The following is a 24,061-nucleotide window of genomic DNA, read 5'->3' as shown; positions in this document are numbered from 1 at the left end:
CCTAAACGCGGGCCGTGAGCACGAGCCCCGCCGTCCGTGTGGGCCCGGCCCGGCCCCACCGTGCGGGTTGCTGCAGCTGTGCGGGTTGCTGCAGCTGTGCGGGTTGCTGCAGCTGTGCGGGTTGCTGCAGCTGTGCGGGTTGCTGCAGCTGTGCGGGTTGCTGCAGCTGTGCGGGTTGCTGCCGCCCGCGCTCCAGCCCCGCGCTCCGGCACGTGCCGTTCCCGCCCGCCGCCGCCGGGTGTCGCGCGCGTCCCGCTGCGCCTGTGTGTGAGCTGCGGCCGTACCGCCCGGACGGGGCGGAGCGGCGGGTGGAGGCGGCGCGGGGCCGCGTTCAGCTCGGCCGGTGAGCGGCCGTCGGCGGAGCGGTGGTGCGGCCGGAGGAACGGACGGGCCCGTGCGGGAGCGGCGGCGGCCGAAGAGATCGTGGAGATCGCGGCCGGGCGGTGGGCTCCGCGGCGCGAGGAGGTAGGCCGGCCCTGAGAACGGCGGTCCGCCAGGCACGGAGCGGGGCTCGGGCGCAACCGGCCGCCGACGGCTCTGCCCGTCTCGCTCGCCTGGGTCGGACCCGAAGGCGGCGGATCGTTTTCGTGCCCGCCGGGTTTTGCATTTACTCGCCGGTTAATGAGCGCGGATGGCCGCGGCTGCAGCTCCGCTGGCGGTGCGGTCGGGACGAGGCGATGCCCGCGGCGCTGCCGGGCGGCCCGCCGTGATCTGCGGCCCCAAGGCGCTCCGAGCCGCCGCGCTGAGCGGGGATGTCCGCCAGGGCAGGGGGCGGTGCGGCACCTCCGGACCCGCGGGCGGCTCCTCTCCCTTCGTCCTGGCGGCGATGCGGGGCCGGTGGCGGCTCTGGGCGCACAGCGGCCGGCGGCTCTTGTCAATGGAACGGACGCTGTGCTCACTGTCCTCATAACAGGGCGGTTCTTTCCCCTTCCTTCGTCTTGGCGTTAGAATATTGATGTGTTTTATTTCGTCTCTAAGAAAAAAATAACGGGAAAACTTTTCTTCGGTTGCCCCACGCGGAGCGCTTTCCTTATCCCGTCCCTTTGCATCATCACCGCCTCCATGTTATCATCCCTTATCCGTGCTCTGCAATAGAGCAGACCGCTTTCACACTTCCGAAGTTCGGACCCGCGGCTGTTTGCAGTGCAGTGCTCTCAGGAGGTGCAGTAACAGACCTCGATATCCGCCTCATTTCTGTGCTTAGACATCGACAGCTTCTGTCTTCATCAGGACTCAGACCTGCTCCATTAGTCAGCTCTGTGTCTCCAGTGTGCAGACACAAGGATTGCCATAAAGCTATTGACAGTCATAGAAATGAATTTTCGGGCTTGGTTAAGATGGCACTGTGAAGTGAGCGGCTCAGGGAAGAAGTTTCATTGCAGCGCTGTCAGCTGTTTGGGTTCTATTGGTATTACCGGGTGCCACTCAAACTGACGTTAAATAAGAAACAAAGAAGGCTGCCAATTAACAAAAACAGGTTACCGTGTGGCATGGCACGGCAGATTGTGCTTTTGTAATTGATGTCTTAAGGCTGTTGGTTCTTAAAAGGAACAGAGGAACAACATGTGCTCTTTGCTACTTGCAGCTCATTCTGTTTCCCGTATTCATCTTTAGCTGCAATTAAACACTTGTTTTAATGCTGGACTTTCTGGATTAATGCATCTATTGGCAGCTTGTTGGAGGCCGTGATGTGACTGAGGTGTTTTCCTCGGGCTCAGTGCTGCCAGCCCAGCCTTGTGATGCAGCACAGCGGCACTGAAACCACCGTGACGACTTTTCCGGGGCGAGCATTGCCTTAGTTTTGCTGTTATCATCGTGCAGTCAGCAATAGCGGTTGTCTGTAGCATATAACTGCTCGTTGTTAATTTTGCTGAACAGTTGTCACAAATGAAACTGTGATAACAATGAATGAAAAACAAAGTATCTGCACAGTCCAGAAGATTTTGCTACACGAAGGTTTTCCAGACTGGTGTATTATCCTGCCCTGAATCCAGCCTGTGAATCGTCCCAGAAGGCTGCACACTCTTGAATTCCATCTGCCGCTCCATTTTTCTTCCCTTTATTCTCTGATAGTTTTGCCCTTGTAGGTTTTTCAGTTTTCTGAGGCTGGTACAGGAGGACGTTGTACCAAAGAACCTGTTCATTTCCAGCAGTGTTGAAATGTACTGAAGTGTGCCTTCCTGGTGGAGCTGTGGTGTTATAAAGAGTGGTGTGGTTCTCTGCTTTGGGTATCTTACGTGTTTTCTGTGCCTGCTTTTTCATCTTAGTGACTTGTGAGGAGAACTCTTTGAGATCTAATGAAGGCAGCTCAATGTTTGGAGTGAAAGTGGTGGAACGTTTTATGGAGAACTTTGTAGAGAAAATGTGATGCTAATTTTTTTTCTTACCCTCCCTCTGCTCCCCCCCTTAATAAGTTACAGCGCTGTATTGTTTTGCTGTTGCATGAAGGGTTCATGGTGTGCAGCACCAGACCCAACCTTTGCACACAGGAGCAATCCTGAAATAAATGTACATATCCTGGGGCGAGGCAAGCAAACTGTTCCAAGGTTGTATCGGGTTATACTGAGGCTGAGACAAAATGCAAGTAGTGTTAAAGGGTTAAACAAGCCTCTCTTATCCAGGGCTTGGAATATGGGAGAAACGTGCAGTTGAGGAACAAAGGTGTAGAGGGAATTGGTGAGAAAGGGGATGTTGGTATGGTTACAGCGTATGGTACATTAAAGACAGCTATCTTCAGGCTCGATTACGCGATTTTTTTGCCACTAAATTACAGAAAGAAGTTGTGGTTTTAAGTGGGAGAATCAGCAGAGAATAAAGGGGAACACCCAAGTGCCTGCTGGAAGCGCTGCTCTGAGGCTCCAGGACAAGTTGCTTTGGGAATGCCCAGCAGCTTCACTCCTCCCCTCACTGCTTGTTGGCTGTCAGTGCTGGCTGTTGTGTGTCCATGTAATAACTGATCTAAACAACTGGTCTGAGCTAATCGGATTTGACAAAGAAATTAATGGTTAGTTTGATTTTCAACTCGGGATACTTCTCTGATTCATTCTGCTGAGAACAGGACAGTAACCTTCGCAGCTAATGCAATTTTTTGTTTCTTTCATGCATTCTCTATTAAATTACTGGAATTTATCTTCATTGTACAGTCCCTTGGTTTGTGATAGCTACTGCTAAGGTTGCACTGCTCTACATTAATACCCTTAGCAGAAAAGCTAGCAGATACATTTATTTTTCCCTAATGAAGACTGCAAGAAATCGGGCTCAGTGCTCTGTTCCTTTAGTTAAGCATGAAAAGGAGCAGCAGAAGGACAACAGATTTTCCACGCAGAAACCTTTACCTCAGGCAGACAGGAAACAGATTGTTTGGGGATGTAAACTCGTGTTAGCACTACTGAAATGCATGCACTGATTTGTAGCAGCCACGGATCTCTTCAGTAAACCTGGGCATGTAATGTATCCTGAGGTGTCTCCTGTCCGATGTGCACAGCCAGGAGGGGCTGGGAGCCCTTGGTGGGTAGATCTTACATCATGAATGTCAGGGCTCTGCTGCTGAGGACTTCTCACAGAGCTCAGTGAGACACAGTGCCCATTAATGGGCCGTCAGCTGTGGTCACTAAGCAGACAGAACCTCCAGCAGCTCACCATTCCTCTGCAGACACACAGATGTTAGCTCAGTGCTGCTCCGGATAGCTGCTCAGATTTTGGGCCTCGCTGGATCACATTCCTGCTGCTCAGAACACAGCCGGTGCTCATACCTGCACTGCAGCAGAGAGGTTTGTGTCCTCAGCCCTGCTGCATCTTGTACACGTGTGCTCATCCCTGTGGGAACAGGCAGAACTTCCACGTGCTCCAGGAACTTTTGTTGCCTTTCTTTGTGACGTCGTAGTTTCTTTCTCGTTCTGGAGTCGCTGTGGGTGTGACAGCAGCGCTCACTGCTGTGACTGAACCAGGAAACACCTGGAGCTGTGCAGTGTCTGCTGCACCAGCGTGACCCACCTGATCCCAAGTGGTGGTGAGGAAACCTTCCGCTGGGGAAAGCTGTGCTGGTGAAGTGTTTGGTGTGTGCTGGGGATGGTGGGAGCATGATTTGTATGTGCTGGGGATGGTGGGAGCATGATTTGTATGTGCTGGGGATGGTGACTTGATGTTCTCACATCGTTAGTGTGAATTACTTCAAAACAGTCATAGAACCGATTGAGTTCAAAGGGCCCTTTAAAGGTGACCCGGTCCGACTCTTCAGCACGCTTCAGTTCTGTACAGTTGTGCCATTTCTCCCTGCATCTCATGTTTGTCTCCTGATGCCCCCAATGTTTCCTTCAGGGCGGGGGGCTGACCATTAGAACGCACAACGTGACCCGTAACATCAAACCGACCTGTAAGTCCCTGTTTGTTATGTACCCATCGCAGGCACTGGAGTGCTCCAATGTCCTCCAATTTCCTCCTCCCCGTTTAGAAACGCACGCGGTGCTCACGGAGCAGCCCGGCCGAGCGCTCCGCCCGCCGCCGGGGCTGCCCGTGGGTGCGTTCTCGTGGTCTGCCGCCCCCGGAGCTCGCGGTGCTCATCTCGTGGCACGTGGCAGCGGTGCAGAAAGCCGCCGAGAAGCCGTTGTGCCGCGTGGAGGGCTGTGCCGGCCTCGCGGAGGCGGCGGGTGCCGCGGCAGATGCCGGAGGCCATCTCACCGCAGGGACCGCGGGGCGGCCATCTTGGCGCGGCCGCCTCGGGGATCGCTGCGGGTGGGCGCGGCGACCGCCAGGTGGCGCTGCGGAGCGGGTGCCCGCCATGCCCCGCCCCCTCGCTTGGCTCCGCCCCCTCGTTTGGCTCCGCCCCTCGGGCGCTGCTGTGCGGCCCGGGCCGGCGCGGCGGGCACGAGGGTGGGGGTCGCGTGTGCGAACTGCTGCGGGCCGGGGGGTCGGAGCGCCCGTAGGCTGCATCAGGTGGAAGAACTGATGGGAGAGCGCTAATGAGCGGGGGATCGTGTCTGCTGTGCTGGGTGACCTTGTAGCGCACCGATTGACACCGCTGTTGTCAGTGCCTCATTGCTCGTGGCAGGACACGTGGGACAGGCGGTGTGCTTGCTGTGCAGCTGATCCCGGGCTGAGCGTGCTCCTGTCTGCAGGCTGTGGGCACGGCCTAAGAACGAACGTAACTAACGCGTTCCGTGTTGTTGCTCAGCACATCTCTCTTGTCTCCCTTAATATGCATGTCACTGATGGCTGGTTGCCGCGAAGCACGACATTCATTCCAAAGAGCAAGAAGTGAAACATTTCCTCAGAGCCTTTAATTACACAGAGTGTAATTAAAACGTGACCCAGGGCAACCTTGCTTTGTTTTGCTGTTAGTGTTGGTTGATTGCAGATTGAGTTGTATTATTTAGGGGTAAGTCTTTTACCTCTTGTTGATAGATGAGTGACTTTCTTACTACCCCTGAATTAGGATCCTTTGCCATAGGCTCTGTCAAATCCTTCTCAAAAACAGATTGATCACTAAGTATGAATTAGCTGTTCTTCAATACAGTCAAAGCTCCGTATTCACTTTTTTCCTCCTCCTAATACAGAGAGGGGAAGAACACCCTTCCTGACCCCTCCCTCCATTCCCTCCATACAGTGATGGGGCATCACAATGTGGAATATGAAGAAAGCTGTAGTCCTTGTTCTAGGCAGCAGGTTACCCTTGAAGGCTGCAGCAGAATTGTGTTGAGAGGCTTTATTGTCAGACTAAGCTAATACCTTGATTGACTGAGAATCAGTTACTCTCAGTAGCATTATCATCTGTAATGGCAGTAACCTGAGAGCACAAGATTAAATAGGTAATTTAAGCAGTAGATAATGTTTTAATTAGAACTTTAAATGCTTAGCATTCATAGGGATTTTAAAAGGAGAAATTAAGTTATACTCTCAGGAGCAGAAAAGGGAAAAACTGTTGTGTAAAGGTGAAATAGGTTGAGAATCTGCTGGGTTTTAGTTTTGAAGTTGCCGCTGATACATTTTGTGCAGTTCAGCTTTGGATCATGACCTGTGGTCCTTCTGATGGCTGTAAACGTCCGTACTCTACCTCTGAATATGTGCCCCTTGTTACTTACGGCAGCAGTAGCGTATTCTGAAATCTTGTTAAACCTTCTTTGACTTGTGGTGCCTCTCCAGGGCAATGCTGAAGCTCAACACAGGTGCTTTTAATTTTTCACGAGTGGTTTTTCCTCTCTCCACAGCTCCGCAGCCATTTACAGTTGCATACCACGTTTCCTTCCTAGAAGAGGAAGTGCCTGAAGCAGAGATGAGCCATGGTGTCTTTTTAATACCATATGCAACCATCCCATCTTAAAAACGTGAGTATTTTGAAAATGGCTTTCAGCAGATGAGGAAGAGCTGTTAAATGCCCTTTCTGGATTGAATGTGGCTTTACAGAAGATTTCATTATTAATTGTGAGTCGTGTAAAAGAACTGCATATGGTTTGTAAAGGGGACTTCTAAAAAACAGATTATTTCAGTGAATTTTAGCAGTGGCGATTATAGTTACATTGTGTTGTTTGTCTCCTTCAGAAATGCTGTAGTGTTATGCTGGTATGCATAATACTGGGCGAGCAACAATACACAGGTATCAGTGAATATGTAGGAACAGCTGAACCGATCCAAGTTTCTATTTGGTGTCAGAGCAACCTCTGTTAATTTCAGTTGCAGAAGACTAGTTCATTTTCTGCAGGTCCAGGACATACGTTAGCTGTGTAAAGAACATCATGAGTGTACAATGTGGTGAACAAGCATAGGAAGGACATGGTACATGCTGGTATGTTCTTTGGATAATTTAGCTGTCAAACTCTGGTGAATCTTTAGAAAATCTCTGACATAGAAACTGCTTTTAAACTATAATTATATTTCACTGACAAAAGCTTCTGGCTACGTATGCAAAGACCTGTAAAATGTTGCCTTTCTTTAAGTTGGTTTGATCTGTGCCAGAAAATAGAAACCCAACATCTGGGTGTAAAAAGCTCCTCCAGGCTTTAGTTCCAGTCGCTCTGTTCGTTCACAGTGTTGAGCTCTCAGTATATTCTGCAGTGTGATGTACTGGCTTTGATATTTGCCCCTGAATGGCAGGAAAAAAACCTTGTTTCAGGAACATTTTACAAAGCAGAGATGTGCTGTGTTAAAGTGAATCAGTTATGGAAAAGATATTAGCTGGTGCTAGAGAAGTAAGTGGCAAATGCTTCTCCACCCTGTTTTTTTCTTGGCTGCTGCTGCAGGAATGCAGCAAGCTGTGACTTCTATGGATTTAAGCGTTTGCTTGTTCCACATTGCAGCTCTGCAGTGGCTCATGGTCCTGGGACAATACAGTATATACGTGTCAGATTTTCTTTGTACTTGCATTTCTGTCTTCCAAATGCAGCTCTGTGCCATTATATCAATTGTCAAACACTTCAGCGTGCACTCATTGGTACAAAACAATGCATGTAAAATAGCAATTATTTAGGTGATTCAGGGTTCCTGTTCATAAATCTGCACTGTGCTGCCATAGATTAAAGGAACAAAAGCAATACAACACAAAAAGCTAAAACTTGGCTGCGGTGTTTTGAGCAAGAAGCCCTCAGGCCATCGGAGCCGCATGCTGTGCAAGGTGCAGCTGAGTCACTTCTCTGAGCTTTTCACACAGCATCCCGCTTCCTTTGTTACAGGTGTGCCACTTAGAGCCTCCTCTTAATAGGAATGAAGTACGGTTGGCAAAATGTTAAAGCCGTTCTCTCCTGCTCAACAAAGAATGGCTCTGTTCTCCTTCCCTGCATTTCTGAGCTGATGCCGTTTTCCTCAGCTTAATCTCTACCAGCTGCGGTTTAAATACCAGCTGAGATGCAGAAACATGCGGCAGACGAATGAAGTAAGGGTTAAAGATCTCGAATGTATTTTAGTCCACTGAGAAATCATGTTCGTGCCAGCCATAGTTGTGGTGAGCTTGCTGAGAACTTTGTTGTAGCGTATTTCTGTGGCTTATTATCTCTGCAGCATGGTATGCTCCTCCGCTTCTTTCTGTAGCCGTATAATGCATACTGCTGTAATTGTGTCTCTTCAGAGCAGTGGCTGTACAAGTCGCACTCTTACTGTAACTAAAGGAAATTTTTGTCTTTATTTTGTTCCTATTGTTAATTCTGCACGCACCACTATAAAACAGCCATCTTAAATGATCTGCTGTTTGCAGGCAGTCTTCTCTAAAAGAAACTGGCAATTTATAGCAAGGTCGAGATGGCTTTACTGGAATCAGTGCCAGGTCCCAAAGCTCATGATTGACGGTAGTTCTGGGCACAACGCACTTGCTGGGCAAACATCAGATGATCGGTGGGCAAAAGGAAGCGCAGGTACCATGGTGCTGGTGGAGATCTTCTTTCATACGCAGGGCCATTCGTTGGGGCAGTTTAGCAGATGCTGCTGCAGTGTGGAAGGACAGTATGGAAGAGAGGAAGTGAGGGAAAGAGAGAAAACCCATTTAAAGCAGTTTTAAAAAGGCACAAACGCAGATCTGGTAATTTTTGTTTTGTTTTGCTTGGCAATAGCTAATCAGAACCTTGTGGTATGTAGCTTCAGGAATGTTTATTCCTTGATTACCTCCTGTCATAGGAAATTCCTTTTTGCTCATATAACTGAAATACTTGATGCTCTTCAGGAGTATTACTAGGAATATTGCATCCTTTACCCTGGATGCCGGATGAAATGCCTTTTTGACCAAAACAAAAGCAATGCTTACCGTCATGTCTTAGCATCCTCTCAGTCATAGGTCTGACTTTTAGGGTAAGATGCTGACTGCCTTCAGTTTCCGAGGCAATAAGGAGTTAGGACTTATTTAAAGTTGAATTCTAACCCTCACTGAAGAACTGCACATTTCACAGAGTGGGGAGATGCTGCAGGTTTCCATCCCGTTCTGACTGGGCCATTTTCTGTGGCTGGCAGGAAGTTCTGTCTGTGTAATGGTTGTGTTGCAGAAAAGGTGCTTTGCTGTGCAGGAGCCTCTAGGAGCCGTGGTGGAGAATATTTTCTTCCAGGCCCTCCAACACAGATGCGCACGCACGTTGGTTCCTTATGCACTCCCAGCATATTTCCCTTCCCCCAGCTCTTTTACTGTCTCTCCCTGAGGCTAATTTCTTGCTGTCTGGAGTAGCAAACGTGCACCGGCATTTTCTTTTTTCTTTAAAATTTCCAAGTGTAGATATAAAAAGCATTAACTTAAAAGACCGTTCTACTTATTTTTTGTCTCTGAGTAGGATGTGTATGTGTGTGTCTAAAAGAAACTAAAAAATGAGCCCATCGTTTCTGGCCGAGTGAGGCCAAGTTCCTCCTGTTTCTGTTTTTTTTAAGTGCCTTTACCCAGCAGTCACATTTTTTTTCTTGTGGTAAAAAATGCAACGAGCAGATGGTGGAATTAACACATGAAATGCACTGCCTGCTTGGAGCTGATGCAGCAGTGCTCTGGGTTTGTCACTGGCCTTCAGCTGGTTAAGTAGTGTTTACAAGTTAGTGAATTTGTTCCACTTGAAATATTTGATGGTATGTGCTGCGGTTCGGCAGTAAAGGGATCCTTCAGGAGCCATCAAGGAAAGCCTGAGGTTTCTAGACACTGACCATGTGGGTTTTTGCGTTTTATCCATGGTAATGAAGCTGAAAAAGGCAGAAAGAACAATAGCAGAGAGCAGCACCGCAGCCTTTTGTATTGGTGGTGCTTGGAGCAGTGCAGTGATACCATGTTCCATGTTTGAATCACATAGTTTATGACTTTATTTCTATCTAATGCTTTTAAGCCTTAGGCAAGAATTTGAAAAAGCAACATTTATATAGCAAATGAAGCAACATTCAATATTTCTATGTGGTCTGCTTGCACACATGCTCTGGAAGTATGAATACAACTATTAAATAGGATGCTAGGTATGCCAACTGTATCCTGGGTTGCATTAAGAGAAGGAAGGTGATTCTGCCCCTCCACTCTGCTCTTGTGAGGCCCCATCTGGGGTATTGTGTCCAGTTCTGGAGCCCCCAACACACGAAGGACATTGAGCTGTTGGAGCAGGTCCAGAGGAGGCCCACAAAGATGATCAGAGGAGCTCCTCTTCTATGAGCACAGGCTAAGAGAGCTGGACCTGGAGAAGGCTTGAAAAGACCTTTTAGTGGCCTTCCAGTGCCTGAGGGGAAACAGGAAAGCTGGGGAGGGACTTCTTATAAGGGCAGGTAGTGACTGTATTTTCAGTTCATGCATGAGATTCCCCCTTACAGTACAGGATGCAGTTTACCCAGTAATGTTGGAAGGTGGACTAGTTCCAAGAACTGTATTCATGGTAAGAACCAGAACAAGTTGGTTGCTGGTAACGGAGAATCGTTCTCATATATTATTTTGCACAGCAAGTTTATCTCTGCATGGCTTGCTCAGTCTGTCAAAGCTACATAAACGTGCAAACCTGCATGCTTTGCCTAGCAACCACTGAACACAGTGCTTGGGGACTTTCTGTATTTCATTATCTTAAGAACAGGTGCCCAAATAGTTTGTTTTAAAGGCTCAGTTGATATTTCTGGCACTAGTTTTTGAGTTTTCTGAAACTGCAGATTTTAGTTTTGTTAAGACTTCCGTAAAAAGCACCGTTCTCACCTCACTAATAGAATTCTATTCAAACAGGGCTGGAGGTCAAATTCCTGCTTGTAAAGGCTCTGCTGTGTTTAGTTAACCTCCAGCTTGAAATGCAAGATCAGAAATGCCAGATAAGACCGAACTTACGGCTCTGAATATGCACGAGAGCATCTTTAATACCTTAAAACTGAGGGTGATTCTTTTGGGAAGGCTTTCCTTGCAGGAGCTGACAGCGCTGAATTACGCCCTGCTAAGAGCAATCCGGGAGCACGTTTCTGGCTGCCGGTTGGTGGCCTGCTTGACTCTGAGGCCTGAGGTTACCAGGTTTCAGCTACCTGAGAGCTGCTGCTGGTAATGGTGTGCCTGGCCGCTTGGACTCCTGCTGCGTGGAGTTTATTCATAGAAATAAGCCTGGTTAACCCATGCATTTTATTGGGCTTTATGGATGTGTGACATCATTGGCAGCCAATCAGGAAGTGCTTCAGGGCAGAGTTTAAAAGCTGTTTCATAATGTATTTATATTCAGTGCAGATTTTCTGTAGCCTCAGTAGCATTCATTTTGTCGCAGAGTCCATGTGTCAATATGGCTTGGAAAAAGAAAGTATGAAAATGACGTGCTTGCCTTGAGGTGTTGGTGTTTTTTCATGCAGCTGAATGGTGAAAGGCTGTAGCTGGTACATAAAGCGCTTATTATGGGAATTGTTTTCTCCTTCCAGCAGCAGTTATGCTGCACACTCATCTTGGTGATTGTTCTGTGCTCCTCGCTAAGCTGCTCCTACTAAATAGCCAGAGCTGCAAATATTTCCCAAGCTTCTCCGATTTGCCAAGAATAAAAATGCAAGGAAAGAGAGAAACAGAGAGTGTGTGTGAGTGTGTGTGAGTGTGTGTGTGTGAGTGTGTGTGAGTGTGTGTGTGTGTGTGAGTGTGTGTGTGTGTGTGTGTGTGTGGATGGATGACAGTGGCTCCTCCAGACAAGTCTTGTAAGTCTGTTCCACCCCCATAGCATTCCTGCTCTTCTCCTTTGTTGCCAGGTTGCTCCTTGTTCTGGTACCATATGGGTCTGTAAAACCTAAATATTACAGAATTTTCTAGAGCACAGGAATGATTTTTGATATTAGTTGTTACTCAGTTGTTACTCAGACAAAACCTGCTTCTTCTGTATAAAACAGTAATGAGACCCTGTCTCTTCGTTCCTTTATTTTTAGCTTTGGCTGCTTCTCCTCCCAGTGAAAAACTGTGGCAGTGCTCATGTCAGGCTGCTAAAATCTCTGTTTGAAAGCAAACAAGGGGAGTTACTTTCATGTGAGATAGTGAAGTTTGGAAACTCACTGTTACAGCTGTAAATAGAAGGTTTATGTATGTTGATCAGGTGAAGTCATTTGGTAAAGTTACCTTTCTGTTTCTGGGGATCCTCACGTTCCTGTTTGTGGAGTACTCAGGGCAGCAGTGCTTGTATATTCACCTTTTTCACACTTAAAGCATCGGCCATTGGTCTCATATGGAGACGAGCTAATAAGCTTAGTTCTGACAGTGTTTGCATGCTGGCTATTCTTGTTCCTATGGACTGATTTTTTATGCTGTCATAGAACAGTGTTGTGTCTTCTGACTACAGGCTGATATGTGAGCTAAAGCTCATCGATCTTTGTTTCCTGCTGTATTACTATTGGAAATGGAATGTTTTCCACTGTGGCTTGTGAATGGGTCAGTTTCTCTGAATGACTTCTCACTGAACACTAGAATATTGACTGTTCTGTCAGGCTAGATCTAATGCTGCCAGTTTTGCTGTACTTCTAGTATCTGTTGAATTGCACAAGGTGCTGAGTTTGCTGTTCCTATTGCTCAAACCTCTCTATTTCAGTACTTTGCCTTTATGAATATTTTGTTCTGGATGTGAAGCCGTCAGGAATGACAGGATGGTGATGTACCTGCAGATAATTATTCTTTTACTTGGCATTTCTTAAACTGCATCTTGAGTATCTCATTTGGAGGGCATCGGTACAAGAAAGATACAGACCTGATGGAGCTCAGGGGACGGCCATCAAGGTGCTTGGTCTGGAGCTTGTGATCAGTGAAGAGAGTCTGGAGCAGCTGAGTTTGCTCAGTCTGAAGAAAAACTGTTATCTGGAAGTACACGTTTTTAAACTGAAAGCCTTTAATTTTACGGAGAGGTTCATAATTTGCCTTTGAGATTTCAGCTAAGTTTTTAGGTTTGAGCTGTACTACTGAAATATTTGATCTCCTCAGTACAGGATTAATCAATTGTTTGATTTCTTTAAAGCCCCAGAAGCAAAACCAAATCCCTTTCTATATTTCTTTAGTCAGTCTCTTCTAGCATTGCTAACGAATTTACAATTTTCTGTGCTTTAAAATTAATTTCCCCTGTGTTCTACCCTATTTTTAACTGTTCAGTATTAATCCTGCTAAGGTGATTGCTAAGCTGAACCTGGAGAATCAGATGAGAAAGCAAATGTTACCTTGTATTGGGAAATAACTCCTAATACGAGATGTTTTTTTTCCCCCGTATCTCTTGATCATACAATCGAGAACACTTGCAGATATTGGTGGCTGAGAAGCTTTTTGTGTGTGTGTAAAATTGTCGATCATTCTGCTGGATTAAAACTGCACTATCAGAATTCTGACCTGGTCACTCGATGTCACCTGGATTTTGGAGTGTCGTTTTCACCAGCATTACCCTCTAGTTCATATTAAATGCAACTGAGCTGAAGTTGCTGCCCAGAGGTCCCTCAGCTTTTCACAGCATCGTGGGGAGGTTTCCAAGATACGTATCATGAAAGGAGTTTAAGCACAAACATTTGCAATTTTACCATTTCAGCTCCTGATTCTTTTGCTTGTTTGAGAGAAAAGTGTTTAGAAAGAAAGATGCTGGGAAAGAAAAGTATCAGGCATAAAGGAACAAATACAATACAGCCAGATCTCTGAGGGATTTAACTTGCCCTCATGTTAGGACTTGAAGGTATTACTGCTTTGTCTGATCGGCTGTTTGACTGTCATAGATAGAACAGTCTGTGGTTAAATCTGCATTCTAGGATGCAGGACGTAAAGTCAAAGCAATCAAATGCATATTCCTGAAACCAAGGAAGCAGAAAAGCCACTCATTTTAAAAACAAAACCACAGCTTCCTAGTCGGGGAATGCATAGTTTCCTTCATGAAATAAAACAGATGTTGAAACAGATTCTAAGAAATGATGCTGTGTAAGTGGGCACCATGGTGATGGGTTGATGGTTGGACTTGATGGATCTCTGAGGTCTCTTCCAACCATAACAGTTCTGTGATTCTGTGTGTTGATTTGGAAGAGTTACTTAATCTTAAGCTGACAGAAATAATATTTACATTTGTCCTGTTTCTGTTTCAGGTCTCCTCCATGAGCCGCACTTCGAGACCTGCCCAAACTACCAAACTGAAGACTTTTTCCCTATGAACAATGTAGGTACCAAGTATCAAAATCATTAACTTGTGTCTCTTTTATAAAAGGCAGTTTGTTCTTATGGTTCATACTTTATATATATTCATAATTAGAAGCAGCTGTTATATTTCAGATCTTTGGTTAGCATCTCTAAAGAGAAGCTGAACCTTTCCAATCATACTGTGGCCATACAGGGACTGGAACATTTATTCCATGATTTGATCACAGTAGTTTACACCATAATCTTACAGAACCAGCAAAGTGAATATATAAAACTTCACATTTTTGTACTTAAAATGATCAGAAGGTGAAAGAATATGCTGGTATTGCACGCTAAAACTGCCAGCCTCACCAACGATCAGGTCACACCATAGAGCATGAAATCAGGGTCTGAATTCAAAAATTCTATAAACCACACATGGCCAAACCTTCGAGCACTCCAAAGCAGGGACGGGGTTTGAAAAGCTGTTGTGTGTAACAAACCTTGAACGCTATGAATAAACTTTCTGCAGAGTTGTTATGGACGGCTGGATGTGCTGCTTTGTAATGACGATTCTGTTTAACCAGAACTTGAAGTGGAACATTCATCTCCCCACCTGTAGGTTTTTTGCTTTTTTTTTTCCTAGGTGAACAAAAACCAATTATCTGAATAAGGAAAGTTAGAAAGAGAAGGTTATGTACTTAGGTTAGGAGATACCTGTCTCCTTTATGTACGTACAGTAGATCTCACTATGGCAACAATAAGGAGAGGTTGGTCGGGATGGTGGATTGCTTCTGAAAGAAACATTTCAGACAGTTGGCTTTGCAAATAGTGCAGTTTGAGGACATAGAAATAAATGCTCTTGCTGTAAAAATGCCTGTGAAAAAAACTTAATCTGGAGGATCACTCACAAATACAAACATACACACAAAGGGAAGCAGGGAGAAAGAAGGGGAAAGAAAAAGCTAATGGTTAAAGTAAAGCTCTACGGCTTTGAGCAACCATGGAGACCGATGCTTTTCCAATGCTGAAATAAATGAACTCAACATTTTCATATTTATTAGTGGAACTGGTGATGAAAGATAAAGTGAATTAAAATACAAAGCAATAGACAGACCTAGTCAGCGTCTGTGCCCTACAGCACAGCCTATCTTAATGGATTACTACAAATGAACTTGTGTTACAGAGAGGAAAACTAATTACAAAAGGCACAAAATACTCACTATACCAGCCCTTTTAGCAAAACATCAGCTTCTTTATTAACAGAAATGAAGAGACAGACACCGTGCTCCTGATAAGAACTGCACTAAGTTGTGTAGGAACACATCTGGGAGAACCACTTGCTGAGGCGGTACATCTCATCTGCAGGTCAGTGCAAGAAAGGATGGTGCAGTATTACAGGAATAACAAACCCTCAGGCATCCACAGAAATAGAGTTAAAAGAGTCATATAAAAATGCAAATAGCTCTGCCGTTCTTAGGCTGTCCTTGCCAGGCTCAGGTATTTGTCGAAACAAATTACCGGGTCACACTCCCTTAAAGCTTTTGTTGCGCAATGCTGTCTTGTATCTAGAAGTGATGTGTACGCTAATCATCCACTTCCTTCTCAGGAGTTAAGCCTTTACATTTCAGATGAAAAAACATTTCACTTTGCTTCAATTCAGGTGAACTGGCTAAAGGAAATTCTTTGGCTAAGGGCTCTTTCTGTTCCATTGTACTGGCCAGAGCTGGGACACAAACTTCTTCTCAGAACTGATTTCAGAGGTCCGACTGAGCTGGCTACTCTGCAAGCACAGCCAGCATGCTTTAATGTACAAATTGTACATGTACAAATTGGGTATCTTCCATCTCACATAACTATAATGCTGCAATAAACTACTATATAATAAACACAATCTACATTTAAGGCTCCTCCAGTTTTGTTAGGCCATTTACTCTTTCTTCTTCATTACTACTACAAAAACATGGTTTGCCTCAAGCGTAGAAAGGAACTCTTGCTAAGGTGCAGATTTTAAGAGTAGAAGTTTTTATTTCAGTCTTAATATTTACTGATGTCAGTCAGCCACTCTTTGGAAACATGACCTCAGCTATGGGCAACTAATGTGAAACCAACCTGAACAGACACTGCGAAACACGATGCCTATTTCTAGGACGTTTTTACTTTGCTGCCTGACAGATGCTGGTTGCTGTACTATATCCTGTAGGAGTTTAATGCAGGTAATTCAGAGACTGCTTCTCCAGAATGCATGATGATCACTACACGTTCTAAAACAGATGAGTGTTCTAGAATGCTGACAGCAAAGGCAAATGCAGGTGAAGTTACTCCTGTAGGGTTTTTGAATCCTACAAGGTTTTGTGTTTCTAAAATTCTTTAATCTCTTAAAGCCTCAGTGATTTGCTGCCAAGTGTGAAATTTAGTTGTTTTTGGACTGTAGCATCCTGGGAAACAGAACAGCCAACAGGAAGGGGAAAGGAACATTAACAACTTTTATTAGCCTCTTCCAGGACTTCCCATAGTTGATGTTGGAAAAAGACACCACCCAGCCAGCATCTCACTGCTACTCTCTAGTAGTTAATAAGACTCAGAAGATTTAGTGAAAAGTTATTTTCAGGTAAACACCTCAGAAAGTCTAGTAACGAAATAAGACCTGAGGCTGCAGTTTTCTTTTAAGGCAGAGAAGCACAAGGAGCTGCTCCCCTGATGTAAACATCAAAAGCATTTTTCATGTATAGTCCCTACAACCTGTCTTCTAATGCTTGAGTGCAGAACCGAGACCCAGCTCAACAGCTGCACCTCTTACATGGGCAAAACTGAAGTATGTACACCTTCTGTGCAGGGGGGAAGTAAGATCAAAAGACAAATCTAAGCAATCTTAGCTGTTCAGATACAAAAAAACAGGAATGTTCACTCCGAAGAGTGTCAGCAGCACGAGTCAGGTGCAGAACAGAACACGCACATAGTTTGGTATTTGGCTTGTTCGTTATACCAGTAGAACGTACGGTTTACACTTACCTGAAATGGCTCCAGGTAAGTCTCCTCACGTCTCTGTGAAAGTTCTGCTGTGTAATATGTTGAAGAGCAGAACCATTTCCTCCTTAATAACATTAATGAAGATTTCACATGTAAATTGAGTCCTTGTAAAGCATCAAAAAGTAAATATTTAGGTGTTTTATTAGATGTATACCTAAAGCAAGCTCACTGCTCTTGCTTAGTTTGGTTTTCATCACAATTAGATGTTTTCAGACATGTCTCAGTGATGTTTTGGTTCGATGGCTGTTCTGCATAGCACACCTGAGGAAATGCAGGACTGATCAGACCAAACCAATCATTCATTTCAACTCGTTTTTGTGGGTTTTTCAGTATTTACTTTTTCAAACCCCTGCCATCCCACAAAAGGCTGCAGCCTGCAAGACATGCACACTCCTTCATGTCTGAATGATGTTCCCGTACCTTCCCTTCGCCCTCAACAGGTGGCATTTCAGAAGCACAGTTCTAAGAAACATTTCAGTATGTGCAAGTGACCTTTGTTGGCATAACTATAAAGGAATGAAATACACAAGTAAGTGATGGGCTGCTTCTATGGACAAAGAACTACAATCACCACAGCTTTATTTATAAACTACCATTCTAGAATGCTAAATAAGTCAAGAGAAATTCAAAGCCAGTTTAGTACGATTTCTCCATGTCCTTGAAGAGATCAGTCTGTTTAGTAATAAAACACTGTACATACGTGCCCCAGCAGCGCCGTGCAGCACTTTTAGGAAACAAACAAAAAATACCAAGCAGAAAAACCCCACAGAGCTTAGCAAGCTGAGCAGTCCCAGCCCCAGCAGGAACGTGGCACTTGCACGTAATAAAGCAGATATTTACAGTAAGCACAATACAGCAATTTATTTAGATGTTTAAATGAAGAATACAAAGGGAAATAAAGATCACAAAATTATACATACTACAACAGTGTGTCATATATTAGATGGTATAAATGAATGCAACACCTTGTTGGTGTCAACTAAAGATAAAACTAAATATCCAAAACACAGCACTTTTGTTTTAAGTGTGCTGCTTCAACACAATACACTTTTATACAGATCTAAAAGGTGTCAAAATTAGTAGCTGCAAACTTGTTTCTTGCATGTGATTTTTCATCTTTAGCTTAAAAGATTTCAGAAAATGGCTCTGAAATACGTTTGTCATCTGTTGTAATGTCAAGGATATTCAGAACAAGAAAATTCTATAATACAATAAGAGTCCAGATATATTTTTTTAATGGTGCTGGCCTCTGTTTTTGAGATTGTACAAGGTTATGTGCAAAAACTAAGTTTGTCAAAATTCAGACTATAGCAGTTTCAAGCTTTTGCTAGGTAAACTAAATACAGCATTTATTACACAGCAGGGCAACACTAAAAAAGAGAAACAAATCTATGATGGGTACACAAGAACAATTTCATAAGCTTCACTTGAATAGGTCTAAAAGACTGTACAAATATACATTTCAACTATTCAGAATGATACATGAAAAAAATCAATTTCCCCATAGTCTACTATACACGCTGAACTGGTAGCTTGTATGTTGGCCCTACACACTACCATGTGAAAAAGGGTAATGTTTAAAAAGACATACAACTGAACATGTACAAGAGTGAAATAAATGTTGAAAATGCAGATAAAATAAACCTCTGCTTTTCTCTGTGTGCATTCTTGAGCCACCAGCTTATCTGTTTTCACATTAAATTACTGTGCTCATCCCAGCAAGTACTCTCAAGCAAGATTAGCCAACAGCATCCTCAAACAACCACTGGGGTACCATCACTCACCGTGACCTAGCACTTGGAAGGCAGTACCAGTTAGAATTTAAGCTCAGCAGTCATACTGAAATGGAAGTGTTTAGACAGTTGTAGACTGGATCATATTACTGACACTTCTGAATCGAGGAGCTTATGCTTGCTGACTGCTCAGCTCCACACCGGATAAGCTGCTGTGCATTGGTTCTGCTACCCCATCAGTCACATTGTCAAAGTGATCTCCATCCTCACTGTCAATTGTGCTATTCTGCCATTCCATCTGCTGATTTGACAAGCTCTCCTCAATCTCTGATGCATTTTTCCATTGCGACTGGTCCTTAGCCCAGAACTCTTCTACTTTTCCATAGGAACGATTCTTCCACTTTGACTGCTCTTCATCACTCTCAGACCCACCTCCTTTTGTCTCGGCAGTCGGTTTACTGCTACCAGCATCTTCACTTTGTGAGGATTCATCTGTCCACACTTCTGGTTTTACTTCTGACGTATTATCTTCAAAATCAGAAACTTGCTGAGAACCAGGCCCACTTTCAGACTGTGAAGCTCCATCTTTCCATTCAACTGCATCATCCTGATCATCCTGATAACCTTCACTATCTGAAACATCACCAACCAGTTTTGTCTGCTCTTCGGCAGAAATAATCTCCTCATATTTAGAGCTTTCTTCTTGTTTTTGATCAGACTTTTCTGGAGATGGTGAAGTATTTTCTTCAATGATCTCCTTGGATATGCTGTCCTCTGGGTTCTCTGCTATGCTGTCAGGAGAAGCTTTCTCACCAACGTCAGAAATATGTGCACCAAATGGACTACTGCTTTCATTGTATTCCTCTTCTATGTTCTCATAGCTGTCTGATGAACTTTCGTTGTCTTTTTCTATGTTTATTTTTTTATCAACAGTCTTACTAACATTAACTCTGGAATTCTTTTCGTCGTGGTTTTCAAACAGCCATTCGGCATCAAAATCCATTTCATGTTTAACTTTGTTTAACTCTTTCATATTGAAACCAAGCAGCACACCGGGTTTGTATTTTTCACAATCTCTAACACATTTTTTCCTTTTGTTGCTGAAGTGAGATGCAATATCAGATTTCCATAGCCACAAACTGGCAGCCAGCTTCTCTATCTCTCTCCTAGTTGGATATGGTTGCTTGTTAAAATATTTTGTGAGAAACGTTTTCCTGGCTTCATACGAATCGTCTTCATGACCCTTGGGGTCCAATGCCAGAACTACCGGTTCTTCGGGCTTCTCCTCGAAGGCAGAGGGGGAGTCGTCATCATCGATTTTCCTTCTCTTCATTAGAGAGAATTCCATGTGTTCATAAGTACGTTTTACAGGCGCCACGCCTGCAGACTGACTTAGCCGAGATGACGAAGTACCCTTGTCCTGGCCATTCTGAGTCTTCCCAACACCTCTGCAGTGAACAAGGTGCAACGTTATAGTTGAAGCAGTCATGTTACTGGTATACACACCAAGGCAATGAATGCATTTGTAGGTTAGCTTTTTCTCAACTGGATGAACTGTCTGAATAACTTGATGCCTCTCCCGTAGATGATGTGCAAGTGCATCAGAGATGGGTCCTTTTAGGATTGAAAAGCACAGAGGACAGAGAGTTTTCCCCACATCTTTCTTGTAGGGAACTGCTGCTTGTGGAGAACTTTTCACAGGGATATCAGACTTCTCCTGGATTTTCGGCTGTGGTTTTGGAGGAACTGGAGGTGTGTTCTGAGCATGGTAAGCTACAGATTCAGCAGGAGCATCTCTCAGGTTGTAGGTCGTTACAAGAAGATGTATATTTGTGAGACTACCCTGCTGCAGCGTCAAATCAAATGTTAAAGTGGAATCAGTTTTAGGTCCCATTTCTTCATCAACATGAACCATTCGCATATGAGCAGCCATCTTTTCAACATCATTGAAGGTTGAGCGGCAATACGGACAAGACAAACCATGTATTAACATATGATTAAGCAACGTATCAGTGGGTAAATAGCGATTACAGTATAGACATTTGCTAGTAAAATTGTGTATTTTCATTATATAGTTAGCTACTGCAGGCACCTTTTCGGCCTTGTGCTCCTTTTCAAAGTGAACGCTATACACATTTTCAGGAAACAGCTCATTACAGATTGTACAGATTTTCCACTTTTGTGTGGATGATGTGTTGACAGAAGAAGGACCGGTAGCAGCTACGGGAGATTTTGAGCCAGACTGACCTAACACTCTTGAAGCTGCCTGTGACTGAGATAACGACGTTTGTTTCAACTGAGCTGATGACAAAGAAGTTGAATTGGCAGACTGCAGAGAGTATCTTGCTGAGGCCTGAGATCTCTGTTCCCCAAGAGTGTAAGGCCTTCCATTTCCACTCGAAAACTGTTTCATTGTTTGAGACTGCTGTGGAATAGAAACTGGTGCGTTACCACTTAAGCTCAGCCTTCCCCCTGGCTGACCAACATAACTTGGTGGCACTGATTTGACTCCGTAATTGTTTTGCTGTAAGTGAACATTTGACATCATATTTACTCCTGCAGAATTTAACGTAGGCTTTGGTATAGTGAGTCTGTTCATCATCTGCTGTGATGAAAGAGATCGAACGCTCCCAGGGGAAAGGGGACCCATCCTCTGAGGGAGTCCCATAGGCTTTTTGTCCTGTGGTTTTGGGGCTATTAGCATCAACGGTTTAGATCTTGGAACCACTACATTAGTGTGACCTATCATCGCTGTTACCTGATACCCTATACGTTCATGGTCTTCAATAACGTGCTGTACTAAAGCTTCATATGATTTCGGCATAAAAAGGCATCGTTTGCAGTGAATACTACCCTCCTCCCGGGTACTGGAACTTAATGGAACGGCACCATTGAGTGACTTTTCACCTCCCTTTGCTACGTAAGGAGCAGCTACGTGCTGAAAATGTTCCCTGTAAATGTGCTTTCTAACAATTTCATACAGCGGATCTCGGTAAGTGCACTTCTTACAGTAATAAACAGCTTGTTCTACACTGTCAGCCTGCTTAGGTTTAAGGCTATCATGCTTGTTTTTATCTTTAAAAGTGCTGATGCCTCCACTTGGTGTACTGGCATTTGGAGCATGAAATATTTTAATGTGCGTTTCCAAAGTCTTTTTGTCCGCATTGAAAGTACAGTATGGACAATTAAGGAGAATCCGATTTTCAAAGTCTTCGCTATGGACATTCCGGAAGTGGCTTTTGTATGCTGAAAAGAACTTCGAGGAAAATGGACATGCACTGCAGCAAAAGGGCTTTGTCCGATAGTCCTTAAAACAAAGAACACAGCAGAAACTGAGCATGGAAAAGCAGGTTTTGGAAAAAGACTACCCCTGAACTTCTGTAACAACTCAAGTCTCGAGACCCACTGCAACAATCTCAAACCTTATATCGGAAAACGAAAGCATGACCGCTGATGTAGAATGAGACTGCATCCAGAAGACAGGAGTTATCTTCCTTTGCTAATCCCAAACATTCATACAGACAGCTAACATTTCATATCCATTCTGTTTAAAAGTCTCAATCGGTAACAAACTCTAAGATAAAGAATGCTCTTTTAAAGTTTATTTAGAGATTTCTCATCTTCTCACTGTTCTGTAAATGCTGGTATCAGTCTATGATGGTAGAGGCTACTACAATCCATACCCTGATACACTATCTTAACACATTTAATCAGTAAACTCAAATAAATCACTGTAATAGAAACATTCCCTCCTTCCACTTTCACCTCTTGATGACTAAACATCTAAGAAGTAAAACTGCCAGCATCACTTCATCCTCTGCACAAACTATATATGCCTAAGCCAAACCCTCAGACTATGAGAATCCTCACGTGGCACACAGCTACAGCTGTGGAGAGAGCAGCAGTTCTGTCTGTTCATTTAAAGTTTTTCTATAACGATGCTAACAGAAAAGGTAACAAACTGTGCTAAGCTTGAGAACAGATGACCTGTTAGTATGGAGCTGACAAAGGGTACGATATTCTGAGCAGCCATTTCTCCAGTATTTTGCTATCAGTACTCAATAAAATAGAAACCAAGATTATTGCTTCTAAAATAATAAAAACTTTTTTCTGTGCCTTGAAGCAAAGACAGTCGATCAATGGGTAAAAGCACAGGAAAAGCTCTTGGCACGTTTGTGAAATGCCCCTTAATATGAACCATCTTCAGAATGTGCTGTAACAAAATAAACCGTTACCAACCTGATTTTTTGTAAGCGATGGGTCCCACAATCCTACATCTTCCCACGTAGTGTTTTTCAAATAAAAGTCATTAGGTTCAAACTGCTTAAAATCCTGGAAAGGGGCAGATGAGAAAAGAGACAGACGATCAAAACCCAGACCAACTGCTCCCTTAAGCAACTCTTGTAAGCATTCATGCAGTCCTCTCACTCACATGCTGCTGGCAAATAGCAGAGAGCATTCATTAAAGAAATCTGTGTATTGAGGTGCATTATTTGGAGGCGTACACAAACCTTTTCCTTCTAGGAACTAACACAGGTATATAAGTAGTTTGTTAAACTGATGGCCTGTATTTCAGCACCAACACTGCATGAGAATCTCAGGATCTTCTGTCCCACAAATCACCCCATACCACAACTACCTCTAGATCTGTTGTAAGAGTCCAGTTAGCGAATGCTATACTTCGGAGCCCAACCCAAAGGACAACCTATCTTCAACATGAAATACATCAAGTCAGTCATAAATAGCCTGAGGTCTATCTTGTCTCCAGGAGACTTTCTAAGAAGTGTCTGTAGCACATGCTAGCTCAAGTTACTAATTAAATCACACTTTATATGAAACAACAAAACAGTGCAGAGGTAGCAATGCCTGAACAGCAAAGCTCAAATGGAATCCCAGAGTCACTCTCAGCTCTGAAGCACCTGAGAGGCACCATACTTACTTCTATGTGTTCTTTACAGTATTCCAAACCAATGTCACTAAGTATTTTTTTCACAGTTTTCCGGGCCTTTCTTAAACTGCCAAGGTTGTTGACAGGAAGTTGGAACATAGTTTCTATTGAAAAACAAAGTAAGAGAAGAGGTTTAAGTCACTCGTGCTTTGTCCGATGAAGAGCTGCATTTCATTATCAGTAATTTTCTCTCATTTTCCCCATAACTAAAGAAAGTCTAAATCTGTAAGATACGTGGATTCTCAGATTCTACTGTTAGCACTCAGGTTTCTTCCAGAAGCCAACAAGTGGCTTATTTCACATACACAGCAGTTCTCAATCTGCATGCTGCTACCATGACACTAAGCACTTCCTGAG

General features: G+C 44.2%; 1 protein-coding gene and 1 long non-coding RNA gene across 14 annotated transcripts in view; one reads left to right on the top strand and one right to left on the bottom strand.

Annotated features, from left to right (window-relative positions):
* Positions 1 to 285: 285 nt before the first annotated feature.
* Positions 286 to 24,061, top strand: part of LOC140259210 (uncharacterized) — a 27,929-nt gene continuing 4,153 nt past the window's right edge. Inside the window, exons 1-5 of one of the 2 annotated variants that reach the window (XR_011905367.1) lie at positions 286 to 465; positions 6,204 to 6,320; positions 13,963 to 14,033; positions 15,260 to 15,361; positions 15,657 to 17,294. This is a non-coding gene — a long non-coding RNA (uncharacterized lncRNA). Of the gene's footprint in view, positions 466 to 6,203; positions 6,321 to 13,962; positions 14,034 to 15,259; positions 15,362 to 15,656; positions 17,295 to 24,061 lie in introns of those variants that run through there. The other variant, XR_011905366.1, reaches the window with a different exon arrangement.
* ADNP (activity dependent neuroprotector homeobox) overlaps positions 17,578 to 24,061 on the bottom strand; it is a 21,161-nt gene continuing 14,677 nt past the window's right edge. For all 12 annotated transcript variants that reach the window (XM_072350297.1, XM_072350289.1, XM_072350296.1 and 9 more), the window contains 3 exons: positions 23,696 to 23,808; positions 22,996 to 23,088; positions 17,578 to 22,063 (listed from right to left, as the gene is read on the bottom strand). In XM_072350297.1, the coding sequence (XP_072206398.1) occupies positions 18,929 to 22,063; positions 22,996 to 23,088; positions 23,696 to 23,808 (3,341 nt within the window). In that variant the 3' untranslated portion in view covers positions 17,578 to 18,928. The remainder of the gene's footprint in view (positions 22,064 to 22,995; positions 23,089 to 23,695; positions 23,809 to 24,061) is intronic.

Source organism: Excalfactoria chinensis, chromosome 15 (assembly GCF_039878825.1).
Source record: "Excalfactoria chinensis isolate bCotChi1 chromosome 15, bCotChi1.hap2, whole genome shotgun sequence".
NCBI classification, from domain to species: Eukaryota; Metazoa; Chordata; class Aves; order Galliformes; family Phasianidae; genus Excalfactoria; species Excalfactoria chinensis.
The sequence above is the reverse complement of the archived record's forward strand: the minus strand, read 5'-3'. Positions and strand labels throughout refer to the sequence as shown.